Raw genomic sequence first — 15,904 nt, forward strand, 5'->3', positions numbered from 1 at the left:
GAGTTTTCTGGCAGCAAGATGGGACAGAAGCTAATCTTCATGGCAACACGATGACTACAAAGCAAGATGGTCTTAAAGGTCCCCTGAGAGCACTTTGCTGACTCCTGTTTCTAGCCGCTAAGCCCTGTGTAAGAAATATTTGTCATGCTGCTCAGGTCACTGATCAGAACTGAACAGCTATGAGCTAGAAATCTTAAATGCAGAGCAGGGACAGTCATGAATACCCCTGAGATGTCCAGGATATGTCCCCTCCAACTCCCCTCCTAAGGCCTCCCAGGCTCCCCTTGTCTGCACCCCCAGGGCCCCTAGGCCCTTGCACAACACTGAGTGTTGGGCATCCCATGTCCTCCGACCATAACACCAGACTTCGCCCTCTGTCCCAAGCTGGTCTTCCCCCGGCACATTCTCAATGCCAAAGCCCAAACTCATGGAAAGCTGAAGTTGACTCTCCCAAGAGAGAACTCCATTCTTCTGCCACTGTGTATTGAGAGCACAGGAAGATTCCATTGTTACAGAATTTATGGTCTTAAATCAAAACTTATCTGTCCTCCTGCCTGATCCCCCCAACATCTCTGAGGTCCTTCTGAGCAGAGGCCATATCTTACCTCGCAAAAGAAATTACGGCTATACCACCAGAATCCTGTCCTTTCAGGAGTGGCGAAAGTCTGTGTACTTTGGCCGACACACAGGTAGGATTGCTAGAGGAGTGAGAAGCCATTCCAAATCTGTCTCAAAAATACTCTATTTTGTCAGGGAAAATCAGGTCCACACTTCAAACTAAGCCTGTGGAATGACACACGCATCACCCGTTGGCAAGGGATGGAGCACACACGATTACGAAACTTATGTTTAGTCTCAAGCAAAAATAAACCGTAATTCAGTCAAAACTAATAAAAATTCATACTTTTCATATTAAGGGATAGAGAGGAAACATTTCTGAAAAGATCTTTATTCCAACAGGGCTCTTTATAACGTTAACTTTAGAATTAAAATGAGCAAAAATTCAAAGAGTCATGCTCCAATTATAAATCTCTGGTGTCATCACAATTCAGTCATGGTTAGTATTTTGAAAACTGAAAAATCTTTATTTTATCTCCAGTAAAATTAAGCCAGGTAAAGAAAATTAACTTGAAGTATCCTTTGAACTTCCTATTCACTTGAAGACATCATCTTTTTTTTTTCACTTAAATATTCTAGTTGTATTGTGACAGATACCTTATATACAGAAGCATGCACAAAACACTGGAGTTTACTTGAAAGAACAGTAATAAAGTAAGTACCTGTGTAGCCACCATCCGGGATAAAAAGTAAAACATTTCTCCCCCTGTGCCTTTTCCCAAAGGGAAAAGGCCCACGGGTAACAATCATCCTGACCTTTGAACAATCACTTCTTTGCTTTTCCTTTATACTTTTACCACCTTTGAATATATCTCTACATGATATAATGTTTAGTTTTGTCTGTTCTCAAATTTAATATAAATGGAATCATGCTGTTTGTGTTCCTCTATAATTTGTTTCTTTTGTTCAGCATTACATCTTTAAGATTCATTGTTGATGGGTGTAGTTTCAGTTCATTCATTTCTACTGCTGTATAATATTTATCTACTCTTTTTATTTTATTTCTTTATATTTTATACAGCAGGTTCTTATTAGTCAACCATTTTATACACATCAGTGTATACATGTCAATCCCAATCGCCCAATTCATCACACCACCACCACCCCCCGCTGCTTTCCCCCCTTGGAGTCCATATATTTGTTCTTTACATCTGTGTCTCTATTTCTGCCTTGCAAACCAGTTCACCTGTACCATTTTTCTAGATTCCACACATATGCATTAATATATGATATTTGTTTTCTCTGACTTACTTCACTCTGTATGACAGTCTCTAGATCCATCCACATCTCTACAGATGACCCAATTTCATTCCTTTTCATGGCTGAGTAATATTCCATTGTATATATGTGCCACATCTTCTTTATCCATTCATCTGTCGACCAGCATTTAGGTTGCTTCCGTGAGTTGGCTATTGTAAATAGTGCAGCAATGAACATTGGGGTGCATGTGTCTTTTTGAATTATGGTTTTCTCTGGCTACATGCCCAGTAGTGGGATCGCTGGGTCATGTGGTAATTCTATTTTTTGTTTTTTAAGGAACCTCCATACTGTTCTCCATAGTGGCTGTATCAATTTACATTCCCACCAACAGTGCAAGAGGGTTCCCTTTTCTCCATACCCTCTCCAGCATTTATTGTTTGTAGATTTTTTGATGATGGCCATTCTGACTGGTGTGAGGTAATACCTCATTGTAGTTTTGATTTGCATTTCTCTAATGATTAGTGATGTTGAGCATCCTTTCATGTGTTGGTTGGCAATCTGTATATCTTCTTCGGAGAAATGTCTATTTAGGTCTTCTGCCCATTTTTGGATTGGGCTCTTTGTTTTTTTGATATTGAGCTGCATGGGCTGCTTGTAAATTTTGGATATTAGTCCTTTGTCAGTTGCTTCATTTGCAAATATTTTCTCCCATTGTGAGGGTTGTCTTTCCGTGTTGTTTATGTTTTCCTTTGCTTGCAAAAGCTTTTAAGTTTCATTAGGTCCCATGTGTTTATTTTTGTTATTATTTCCATTTCTCTAGGAGGTTGGTCTAATTCCATACACAAAAATAAACTCAAAATGGATTAAAGACCTAAATGTAAGGTCAGACACTATAACACTCTTAGAGGAAAACATAGGAAGAACACTCTATGACATAAATCACAGCAAGATCCGTTCTGTAATTGATTTCTAATCTCGCAGCATTGTGATCAGAAAAGATGCTTGATATGATTTCAATTTTCTAAAATTTACCGAGGCTTGATTTGTGACCCAAGATGTGATCTATTCTGAAGAATTCTGTGTGCACTTGAGAAGAAAGTGTAACCTGCTGTTTTTGGATGGAATGTCCTATAAATATCAATTAAATCTATCTGGTCTATTGTGTCATTTAAAGCTTGTGTTTCTTTATTAATTTTCTGTCCGTATGATCTGTCCATTTGTGTAAGTGAGGTGTTAAAGTCCCCCACTATTATTGTGTTACTGTTAATTTCCTCTTTTATAGCTGTTAGCAGTTGCCTTATGTATTGAGGTGCTCCTATGTTGGGTGCATATACATATATAATTATCATATCTTCTTGGATTGATCCCTTGATCATTATGTAGTATCCTTCCTTGTCTCTTATAACATTCTTTATCTTAAAGTCTATTTTATCTGATATGAGTATTGCTACTCCAGCTTTCTTTTGATTTCCATTTGCATGGAATATCTTTTTCCATCCCCTCACTTTCAGTCTGTATGTGTCCCTAGGTCTGAAGTGGGTCTCTTGTAGACAGCATATATATGGGTCTTGTTTTTATATCCATTCAGTGAGCCTGTGTCTTTTGGTTGGAGCACTTAATCCATTCACATTAAAGGTAATTATCGATATCTATGCTCCTATTACCATTTTCTTAATTGTTATGGGTTTGTTTTTGTAGGTCCTTTTCTTCTCTTGTGTTTCCCACTTAGAGAAGTTCCTTTAGCATTTGTTGTAGAGCTGGTTTGGTGGTGCTGAATTCTCATAGCTTTTGCTTGTCTGTAAAGCTTTTGATTTCTCCATTGTCTGAATGAGATCCTTGCCGGGTAGAGTAATCTTGGTTGTAGGTTCTTCCCTTTCATCACTTTAAATATATCGTGCCACTCCCTTCTGGCTTGTAGAGTTTCTGCTGAGAAATCAGCTATTAACCTTATGGGAGTTCCCCTGTATGTTGTCATTTTTCCCTTGCTGCTTTCAATAATTATTCCTTGTCTTTAATTTTTGTGAATTTGATTACTATGTGTCTTGGTGTGTTTCTCCTTGGGTTTATCCTGCCTGGGACTCTGCGCTTCCTGGACTTGGGTGGTTATTTCCCTTCCCATGTTAGGGAAGTTTTCAACTATAATCTCTTCAAATATTTTCTCAGGTCCTTTCTCTCTCTCTTTTCCTTCTGGGACCCCTATAAGGCAAATGTTGGTGCGTTTAATATTGTCCCAGAGGTCTCTTAGTCTGTCTTCATTTCTTTTCATTCTTCTTTTTTTATTCTGTTCCATAGCAGTGAACTCCACCATTCTGTCTTCCAGGTCACTTAATCATTCTTCTGCCTCAGTTATTCTGCTATTGATTCCTTCTAGTGTATTTTTCATTTCAGTTATTGTATTGTTCATCTCTGTTTGTTCTTTAATTCTTTTAGTTGTTTGTTTTTTAATTCTTCTAGGTCTTTGTTAAACATTTCTTGCATCTTCTCGATCTTTGCCTCCATTCTGTTTCCGAGGTCCTGGATCATCTTCGTTACCATTATTCTGAATCCTTTTTCTGGAAGGTTGCCTATCTCCACTTCATTTAGTTGTTTTTCTTGGGTTTTATCTTGTTCCTTCATCTGGTACAGAGTCCTCTACCTTTTCATTTTGTCTGTCTTTCTGTGAATGTGGTTTTCATTCCACAGGCTGCCGGACTGTAGTTCTTCTTGCTTCTGCTGTCTGCCCTCTGGTGGATGAGGCTATCTAAGAGGCTTATTCAAGCTTCCTGATGGGAGGGACTAGTGGTGGGTAGAGCTGAGTGTTGCTCTGGTGGGCAGAGCTCAGGAAAACTGTAATCCACTTGTCTGCTAATGGGTGGGGCTGAGTTGCCTCCCTGTTGGTTGGTTGGCCTGAGGTGACCCAGCACTGGAGGCTACAGGCTCTTTGCTGGGGCTAATGGTTGACTCTGGGAGGGACCATACCAAGTAGTACTTCCCAGAACTTCTGATGCCAGTGTCCTTGTCCCCACGTTGAGCCACAGCCACCACCTGCCTCTGCAGGAGACCCTCCAACACTAGCAGGTAGGTCTGGTTCAGTCTCTCCTGGGGTCACTGCTCCTTCCCCTGGGTCCCGATGTGCATACTACTTTGTGTGTGCCCTCCAGGAGTGGAGTCTCTGTTTTCCCCAGTGCTGTTGAAATCCTACAGTCAAATCCCGCTAGCCTTCAGACTCTGATTCTCTAGGAATTCCTCCTCCTGTTGCCAGACCCCCAGGTTGGGAAGCCTGACGTGGGGCTCAAAACCTTCACTCCAGTGGGTGGACTTCTGTGGTATAAGTGTTCTCAAGTTTGTGAGCCACCCACCCAGCAGTTATGGGATTTGATTTTACTGTGATTGCCCCCCTCCTACCATCTCATTGTGGCTTCTCCTTTGTCTTTGAATGTGGGGTATCTTTTTGGTGAGTTCCAGTGTCTTCTTGTCAATGACTGTTCAGCAGTTAGTTGTGATTCCAGTGCTCTCACAGGAAGGAGTGAGCGCACATCTTTCTACTCCATCATCTTCAACCAATCTGGACATCATCTTATTTTATTCAAACTGATTCCTTCCATGAAAAGTTTTCCAGTATTTCAACCTCCCAGAGCTCAACTTTTTCTAAGCTGTTTCAGATGTTACAATTGAGATCTCGACCTTCACTTCATTATTCCTTGTGTTTGCCAGTCTCAGTCCACTCTTCTGCTTAAATAATAGCCTGATAAAGGAAAAGTCCTGACTTATCCATTTTTCTATCAATCACAATACTTGAGAAGGGACAGGTACAGAAAATACTCAGAAATTCTTGTTCACTGGTTATACAGAGGAAGTAATTCTAACCAACAAAGAAAGAGTTCACATCCTTTCAATAATAAATTTCTGTAGACTTTAAAAATAAACAATTCAGTACAATGTGATCAAACTCATAACCCAATGATCTTATTTCTGAGACTCTATCCCCCCAAAATCCAGAAAGTATGAAAATTATACGAATAAAGATGTTCATTCCAGAATTATTTACAGTAGCTTCACTTCAGATATAGCAAGGGAATGGATAAACATTACCCCATGGGAACATCACATCGCCATTTAAAATAGAACTAATAAAACTTGCTAACAATTTCTAAATCAAACATAAATAATGGTAAGTCTGAGAAGGGTAATACCAACTTGTAGGTATACTCAATTATAACTGTAAAAACACAGATATTAAAAAGGATGGAAATAATACAGATGATGATTGCTCTTATACTCTGCTGTAAAGCTATGAGTTATGAAATTTTCTCAGTTTTCTAAATTGTTATCATTGTTGCTACATTATTTTCGTAATTAAAAATTCAAGTATTTTCTTTCTAACTACTGTCACCAAAAATTCCAAATGAGTATAGTCTTGACCATTAAATTTGTTCTGCTATAAATAATAATTCAACACAATGTTGGGCTGTAACTTGACTTTTTGGCACTATAATGTGATGAACACTAACTGAAGTCTTGAAAGTCTCATTGTGAATTAGCGCTGGACTAGTTTTTTTTTTTTTTTTTTTTTTTGCGGTACGCGGGCCTCTCACTGTTGTGGCCTCTCCCGTTGCGGAGCACAGGCTCCGGACGCACAGGCTCAGCGGCCACGGCTCACAAGCCCAGCCGCTCCGCGGCATGTGGGATCTTCCTGGACCGGGGCACGAACCCGTGTCCCCTGCATCGGCAGGCGGACTCTCAACTACTGTGCCACCAGGGAAGCCCTGGACTAGTTTTAAAGAAGTATCAGCATTTCAGTATGTCTGAAGGGAGATCACTAGGAGTCCCTCCATGTATTTTGCTTCTAACCATTTCATGATCCACAGTGGAAACTTACCGGGAAAATGTTCGAGTTGCCTTGCTTTATTTAATTAGTGTGTTAAACAGTAGCTTCCATTCAAGTACAGATAGCTGTGGAGCATGTGCTTTGTGTAAGCCACCATATCAAGAGCTGATGAGCATTAAAAAAAAAAAAAAAAAAAAGAACCTGTGTAGTCACTGCCATTCAGGAGATTCTAATTTAGTGTCAGGGAAAGGAAAGTCTGGAGCCAGAAAGTACTGACTATAAGGCTGACCATAACTGTCATAGAAAATATCAAGAAAATGCTTGGAGAGTTCAGGAAAGAGAAATCACACCTGTTTGGAGATCAAGATTTCTGACAATGGATGCAGCCATAGGACTGGATAAGGGGAAAGAGGAGGAGAGAAAAAAGGGCCAAGAAGAAAAGCCTGGGAAGCACTTGCATTCATGGTGTCCAGAGAGCAAGGATTCATTCCAAGAAGGCCAGGAGGGAAGAGTAGGGTCGGGGGGTGAGGGTGGGGGGAGGAACGGAGCTGTGGAAGCTAAAGCAGGGTGAGTTTCAAAAGGGACCCAGTGATCATGAAGCAAAAGGGCAAGAATGTGAAGTTGGAAGCTGGAGAGGCAGGCTTTGGGGTTTCAGTCTTCAATTAGGCCACTGCTAGATCCATTTATCAGAATGGTACTAATGATATCCAAATGAAAGAAGATTAAGAGAAGAAAATTTAAGGAAATAAGAGGCATCATCTATACCAACTCTAAGGAAATTTGGTTGTAAAAGAAAGAGGAAGAAAGGGGCAAGTAAGTATAGGAGGAGGCAAAGTCAAACAAGAGTCAGTTTTTTTCACTTCATATGGAATTTATTTAGAAGTGTGTGTAAGAACATTTCTTTTTTTCTGTTTAGCAACTCAGTTTTTCTAGCACCATTTATTAGAAAAGAATTCCCATCCCATTCATAGCAATTCCTTGTTAAGAGTCATATATTATTATAGACGATGGTTTCTGGGCCATTATTCAGTTTTGGTTAGCTGTCCATTCTTGCACCCAGAACATGGGGATGTAATAATAATTGCAGCATTACAATGGGTTTCAACATCTGGCAGGAGTTCCCCCTCACTGCTTTCCGTTTTCAAAATGTCCTTAGCTGTCTTGCCTGACTTTCTATTGCATTCATTCTTTTTAGGAAGTTATATTCATCTGTTTAAGTTTTTTTAAAAACAGAAAAGAGTAAAAAATCACCACTTAAAAAAGCACATATGTAAGTAAGAAGTTAAAGTTCCAATCCTCCCCCCAACACACCACTTATCCAAGTTCTAACTCCAGAGGTAAGTACTAGTTAAGAATTGATGCCCACCCATCTGATAGTTTCCTAAGTTTATACAGACATCTTATATGTAAATATATGTTGGGATAAATGCTTTCAAAGAGAGAAAGAATGTCCATACCCTAAGGAGAGAAAGGCCCAGAATCTTTTGACCTCTCTCCTCCCCTCACTCACTCTTCCTCTGGATTGGAGGGCATGAATTACCCACTTCTGCTTCTCTTTAATACCTTCTACCCTACCCCTCAACACCTGCCCATCACTCTTACTTTAGAAGTTCTCTCATTTATTGCTACTTTGCTAGGGTTTACATTCCTGCTTAAACCCAAACTTAAATGTCTCTATAAATATATCAAAATGAAATATCACTTTACCTGCCCATTGAGATGAGATCTTTAACACACTTGTATGCCTTCCAATCCTTCCCAACACCCACCAACTCATGGACTTGGTTAAAATAATATGAAATTTTAGTTTGGTCATTTAAATTTTCCTTAAGAACAGATGTAGTGACACACTCTAGGGTGACCACCCTTATATAACTCCCTCCTCTTGAGTGTGAGCTTCTAATCAATAGCATTTGGCAAAGGTTAAAAGATTCTGAAGATGCTGTTACAGTATCTAATCAGTTGACTTTGAGTTAACCTTAGGTGGGCCTGACCTAACTAGGTGAGACCTTTAAGAGGGTTCAGGCCTCTCCTGGCTTTCAAGAAGCAGAATGTCAAGAATTCTACAGCTGCAAGGATATGAATTCTGCCAGCCACTTGAGGGGACTTGGAAGCTGATCCTTCCCTATTTAAGCCTCAGATGAGAGCTCAGCTCAACCAACACCCTGATTCCAGCCTTGGATTCCAGACCTTCAACAGGGAATCCATTAATCCATGCCTGGACCTAGGAAACTGTTAGATAATAAAAGGGTGTTGTTTTAAGCAACTACCTTACAATAATTCCCTATGCAGCAATAATAATTAATATAGTAGGCATGTCTATTTTTTCAAGAGACTTTTCTTTACCATTAAATTAGTATTTACAATCATATGAATGTCATCTATTTAGGTTTATCCCCGCATGTAAAGAAGTCTGCTCAACCCTTTTCCTCCTGTTCTCCATCGTCCCCTATCTGGTCATCTTTGCTCTGATTTAGTTCCAATTTGATGAGAATACCTTGGAAAATAATTTTCTTAAAGAGGGTACATGGTGTTATGTTTTCTGTATCCTTAAATGTACAAAATGTCTTTCTTTACCCCTCAAATACAAATGAACCTTTAACAACCAGACATTTTCATTGAAAAATCTAAAACACTCTTCACTGTTGTTTAGCTTCATTTTAGAGAAGAGCAGTTCAATGCTGATTTGATTCTTTCTTTTGTGTGTAACTTGTACTCACTATGAAGAATCTTGTAAAAACTATTCTCAGTGTTCTTGGATTTGGAAATTCTACCAGGAAATTGCAAATTACGTATCATCTCCCTCATTAATCCTCTGGCATTTTGTAAGCCCATTCTATTCGAAAATTTCAATTTTCTTCATCTCATAGACTTCTCCCTAGTAGCTGGTTGATTCTGGTTTTATTTCCATGTGTTCTTTCTTCTTCCGCAACATCCACCATTCAGATGAAACATATCTCTTCATCTTTTCTCCACATTTCATGTCTTTTCACTCATGGTTTCCATTCCCTCATATTTTTACTTCTATCATGACATACTTCCTCCTTTTGCTTTTCCAGATCTAAATTCAATTTTGAGTGGTATACATTACTTTTTTTTACTTCCCTTCTTGAGTGTTTAGAGTTGTGGGGTTTGTTGCAATTTTGTTTTTACTTCCTAGATTTTTTTCCCCTTGTTGAGTTGCTGGTACAGGCTCCCTGGACTGGCCAGGCTTGAGGTTGGCAACCTAGGCAGAGAGAGATGATACTGGAGATTCTCCTCCAGTGCTGGACAGGCCAGTCAAATTAGCCCTGTCTACATGGCCTCCCAATTTGGGGTTCTCAAGGTTCTCCAGGTGCGAGCAGGAGCTCATTCACACACACACACAAAGGACCAGCTCAGCCCAACTGCAATCCTCTCAGAGGGCAGCCAGGATCCATGAGATCAGGAGAGCCCTTTGCCTCGTAGAGTCAAGTGCAGCACATTATAGCATGTTTTCCCTCTCTATAAGCTAAAGGGTCTTTTGGGCTCAGCTGGTCATTGAGTCCTCCGTTCTCTCCAGAACCCTATCCCCTAACCCTGTGGTACACAAAGGCTCCCAGCACCGCACCCTTTCCTTAAAAACCCACATCCTCAAATGTGTTTGAGATCCCCTCCAGGATCTTGAGTCATCTCGAGTTGACTCTACCTTCTTGAGTCATCCACAGCAGGGCGTCTGTAACTGATGGAGGAAGGTCACAGAAAGACAGAAGGGGTGGAACAAGGAGCATATATGGAAGGATTAACCTTGAGCAGAATGGGGAGCATGTGGTCAGGTAATAAGGAAGACAATAAAATTTGAGTGGCTGTGATTGCAGATGAGTTTGTAGGACAGGGCTTCTCAAAGGGTGGCACAGGCCCAGCATATCAACATCATCTGAGAACTTACCAGAAATTCAAATTCTTGGGCCCTACCCTAGACAGGGGTGGGGCCCAGCAAACTATGTTGTAAGAAGCCCACCAGCAGATTCTAACACATGCTCAAGTTTGAGAACCATTGCTCATTGGAAAACTAGAGAGATTTGAAGATGTTTACAGATTATAACCTCTCTTTCTTTCCATGAAGATGGACGTGAAATTTGTTCTATCCTATGAGTGAGTGATTTAATATGAGGCTTGAGGAAAGCAGCAAAATTCGGGAATACTCCTTGAGAAAAATGGAAGAAGGAGGTGAACAAAGCTAGGATCACAGTCCATGAATTTGTGGAGTCGCTAGTGGGTCATCATATACAGTTTCGTTTTTATTTCTTGGTCATGACAGCATGAGCAATGCTTCAAAGCCAGGAACATCAGAGGCAAATTCAGAGTATACCCAATTAATAACTTTGTCATTCATAAAGATGAAATTTACTCCATAAAACTCTATCATAAACTAAAGAATTTTGGAATTTAAAATTTGGAAGCACATCCACCACTACTCATTCTGTCATTGAAGAATCTCAAAATCTCTCAGTAAGCATTACTGCCCTTTCTTTAAACAGACAAAATAAAGACAAGTCGGTTGAAAAGGTTGATCCAGGGTCATCAGTAATCCAATGGCACAATGAGGATGAGCTACCTAGGTCTCCTAATTCATTGCTCCTTTATTCTTTCCAGACCTGAGCGGACTCCCTATTTCTCAATGCTCTGATCTACCTAGAACTGAAATCCATGTGGATGAAGCCAGCACATCTGTCCTCATGGGAATTGGTGGAGTTTGGCTCTAAGTGGGCATTATAGTCCATGAGAAGCATCAGATGTGCCAAACATAAAGCCAAGACCTGACCCAGCTTCAGCCCCTCCATCCAGGGGCTAGGTCAAGTTCATCCATGTGCCCTACAAACTCCTGAGGCTCACCAGAAAGACCTCTAAACAAAGGTGGGTCCATGCAAAGAGAAGCAAAGTCGGCTACAATGCGAGGTCACTGGCAGATGGATGGTATCAAGTAAGCGGTGGTGGGAGAAAGAGGTTAAGTGAAATGGCTATAAATAGAGCCTCAAAAGCATTACAATAATCTACACCAGCCCGGGAGTCGTGACTTAGAGAAATGCATGCAAATTAGCTGATGACCCGGCGTCCTGCCACAGCGCCGGCTGAGGGTGTCAGGGCTCCAATAAAGCCATACCTGTGAGCCTGCTGGGGAGGAGATGGAAGGGCTTTCAGGACCATGCTGGCTGGGCTCCTGAGGGCGGACACTACCACCTCTCCGGTTACTGTCAGGCCTTTTTTATGAGTTCATGCACGTAAGGACTTAGAACAGGGTCTGAATGTGACAAACACTCGGTGAATGTCAGCTGTTTATCCAGAGTGACTCTGACACATGTCCACTCAAATGAACTAACATGTGCCTCCTTTTTAATGACTCATTTAATGAGAATGAACTTTTTTTCGCCAACATGTGAGACTCCACTTGCCTCCTCCCCCAAAAAGCACGGCATCCTCTCCTCGTCCAGCAAGCACTGCTTTCTTCCCCCCGGATTCCATGGCTGTGTCCTCTGACCTGTGTCTGAAAGTCCACTTAATATCATTTTTTATCGTCAGCTTTTTACACATTCAACAGAGAAGAGAGTGAGGATACAAGAAGAAGGAAAGGGCAGGAGACAGATTTTTCAGTTTATCAAGAGGAAACCAGAGACTTCCAAACTGTTCTTTTCGGCCCCATACATCATCCCACTCACTGCCAGCATCTGATTCTTATTCTAAACAACTTCACACTCCAATTAGAGGTTTACGCATGTACGTGGAGAAATCCATGACGTCACTGAGAACCTTGCTGGCACTAGTCGGCCACGTGATGCTCACCTTTGTACTCTGCCAGGCACACGCACTCATAGCCGTTGACAAGGTCCCTGCAGGTGGCGGTGTTCAGGCACGGGGCAGAGAGGCACTCGTCGTATTCCTCCTCACAGTAGAGGCCATGGTAGCCTGAGGGACAGAGAGAAAGGTCTGCAGTCAAACAGGTACCATTTATACGCACACGGGACCAGCCTACAAGGAAGGCGGTGGGTGTTCATTGGAAAGTAAGGCACAAATAGATGCGACTGAAGGAACTGGGTCTCTTGGGGTATGCTGAAATGTGGATTTCCAGAAAGGTTATGAAGAATCTATTCTTATCACCCTTTGTCATGCCCAACTATAAAACAAGTGATCCCACTGACCCACCAGATGGTCCCATTATGATGTCACGTCCAGTGGTACCGGTGAACGGGAGATGTGGGTTACTAACTGCATCAGCTGTGGTCACAGAAGGTAGCAATAGGGACAGGACTCACAGCCAAACAGCTCCTTTCAAGGATGTGGAGCCCTTTTTCTTCCAATCAATTAGAAAAACATATCTAACTAGGGAGAATTTTATTCAAGAAGAAAAGGATCCACGGATTTCCTTTGTTTTTCAAGCCAGAAAAGAAACTCAGCTAAAAAGGCTTAACTGAACTTCCTGGCGAAATGTGGGCTGTTTTTCTTTTTGTTTGTTTGTTTATTTAAAATGACAATTATCTAAATTATAATATGGTAAGTTGTGCTTAAGTTTTTTAACTATTAAAAATAGAATAATAGCAATGAAGAAAAAGAAACCAACAATTTCTCAAGAAAGATGGCTTTTACTCTCCTTTTTGCAAAACAGGTGTTTATTCTAAAGGACAAGAAGACAACATTCTTTGAGATTCACTCATGAATGTTAGGCTGTTTTTAACTTTCAAAAACACGTGTTCCTGCCAATTTGCAGTGAATCTGGGCCATTTTTGTCTGGCCCTGTCCAAACAATGAGAAACATGTGAGCACTTTCAGAAATCACCCTGCCTATGTTGGTTCTGAATTCAGATAAGCAGAAAAAATAAACGCTTGCTCAAGTGGGCACTGGAACCGTGAGCTCCTATCCAGCAACTCAGAGCCAGCCCTCGAGCTCAGAAAGTCCTGTTAGCTCAGGCTAATGCGCTGAACTGTTCTGTTTCTGGTTCCTATCACAAAAGTAGGTTAAGATCACATTTGCATTATTTCCGGAGCACTTTTCAATTACGTTGCCATTTCAGTTGTTTTTGAACTGCTTTCCACATTTAGGCAGTGATAGTGGCCCCTCTGAGGGGAACTTGACCTTCCTGAGGCAAATACACTAGGGATTTCCATTCTTCTATCTTCCCCTACTTCTTGTAGTTTTACGGAAATATTTCCTATCACTCTTCATCAGATTATTTCAATCATCTAGATCAGAGTTTCTCAACCAACAGCAATTTTGTCCCCCAGAAGATATCTGGCAATGTTTGGAGACATTCTGGGTTGTCACAGCTGGGATGGAGGGGAAGGGGTTGTTGCTGGCATCTGGTATAAGGATGCTGCAAACCATCAAACAGCCCCCCAACAAAAACCTACGCAGCAAAAATGTTAATAGAGTTAGACGGAGAAACCCTGCTCTATATCAGGGATCAGCAAACTGTGGTCCACAGGCCAAATCTGCCCCAGTCTGTTTTTATAAGTAAAGTTTTATTGGGACACAGCCACACCCATCCAAGTATGTATTATTTATGGCTGCTTTCATACAATGGTAGATTGAGTAGTTGCAACAGAGACCATATGGCTTGAAAAGTCAAAAATCTTGACTCTCTGACCCCTTATAGAATAAGTTTGCTGTCTTGATCTAGATTCACCCAGAAAACCTTTTTTCTTACAAGAGTTTTAGATATTAACCCCTTATCAAAGACATGGTTTGCAAATATTTTCTCCCATTCTGAAGGTAGCCTTTTACCCTGTTGATTGCTACCTTCGCTGCGCAGAAGCTTTTTAGTTTCATATAGTCCCACTTTATTTTTGCTTTTTTTGCCTGTGCTTTTGTTGTCATATCATTGCCAAGACCAATTTTATGAAGGTTTTCCCCTATATTTTCTTTCAGGAGTTTTACAGTTTCAGGTGTTAGGTTTAAGTCTTTAATGCACTTCGTGTTGTTTTTTGTCAATTGTGTAAGATAACATAAATGGCCAACAGGTATATAAAAAGGTGCTCAACATCACTAATCATCAGGGAAATGAAAAGCAAAACCGCAAGGAGATATCACCTCACAACTGTTAAGATGGCCATAATAAAACGAAACAAAACAAAACAGAAAATAACACGTGTTGTTGAGGATGTGGAAAAATGGGAACCTTCATACACTGTTAGTGGGAATGTAAAAGGCTGCAGCTGCTACGTAAAACATAAAAAAAAGTATAGAGATTCCTCAAAAATTAAAAATAGAATTACCATATGATCTATAATCCCACTTGAGTATTTATCCAAAAGAATTGAAAATAAGATCTCACAGAGATATTTGCATTCCCATGTTCATTGTGGCATGATTGACAATAGCCAAGAGGTAGAAACAATCTAAATGTCCCTCAACAGATGAATGGATAGAGAAAATGTGATATGATATATACATACAATGGAATATCATTCAGTCTTTAAAAAGAAAGAAATCCTGTCATATGCTATAACATGGATGAACCTTGAGGTCAGGTACTAAGTGAAATAAGCCAGTCACAAAAGGACAAATGCTTCATGTTTCCACTCATATGAGGGATCTCAAGTAGTTAAACTCATAGGGGCAGAATGGAATGGTGGTATATATGTGAATATCTACACTAATATGTGTAAAATGGATAACTAATAAGAACCTGCAGTATAAAAAACTAAAATTCAAAAATTAAATTAAAAAATAAATAAATAAAAGAAAAAAATAGAATGGTGGTTCCTGGGGTGGAGGAGAGGGGAAATGGGGAGTTGCTGTTGAATGGATATAGAGCTTCAGTTACGCAAAACGAAAACGTTCCACAAATCTGTGGTACGACAATGCGCATATAGTTAACAATACTGTACTGTACACTTAAACGTGTTAACAGGATAGATTTCATGTTATTTGGGTTTTATCACTATTTTTATTTTTATTTTTTTGGCCGTGCCGCATGGCTCGCGGGATCTTAGTTCTCTGAACAGGGATCGAACCCGTGCCGACAGCAGTGAAAGCATGGAGTCATAACCACTGGAGCGCGACGGAATTCCCCTTATCACAATTTTTAGAATATATACACACACACACACACACACACACACACAGAGTTAAGTCTCTTTTGCCTTCTTCTCAGTGTGGAACAAGGATCACCAGCAGCATCTTTTTGATCGTTTTGCCCTCCCAGCAGATCTTTCAAAAATCAACTTGGAAGGATAATATATAACCCTACAAGCATCTTCGACCTCTGAATTGTGGTGTTATTTATATAGACAAAAATCAAAAGCAAATTTCTTGAAATCTTCCAC

The 15,904-nt window shown here is 40.4% G+C and overlaps 1 protein-coding gene across 2 annotated transcripts in view; it reads right to left on the reverse strand.

Moving 5' to 3' along the window:
• Nucleotides 1-15,904, reverse strand: part of DNER (delta/notch like EGF repeat containing) — a 326,228-nt gene that overhangs the window by 38,046 nt on the left and 272,278 nt on the right. For both annotated transcript variants that reach the window (XM_004262614.4, XM_033426041.2), the window contains exon 9: nucleotides 12,425-12,547. In XM_004262614.4, coding sequence (XP_004262662.2) covers nucleotides 12,425-12,547 — 123 coding nt within the window. The remainder of the gene's footprint in view (nucleotides 1-12,424; nucleotides 12,548-15,904) is intronic.

Source organism: Orcinus orca, chromosome 7, assembly GCF_937001465.1.
Source record: "Orcinus orca chromosome 7, mOrcOrc1.1, whole genome shotgun sequence".
NCBI lineage: Eukaryota > Metazoa > Chordata > Mammalia > Artiodactyla > Delphinidae > Orcinus > Orcinus orca.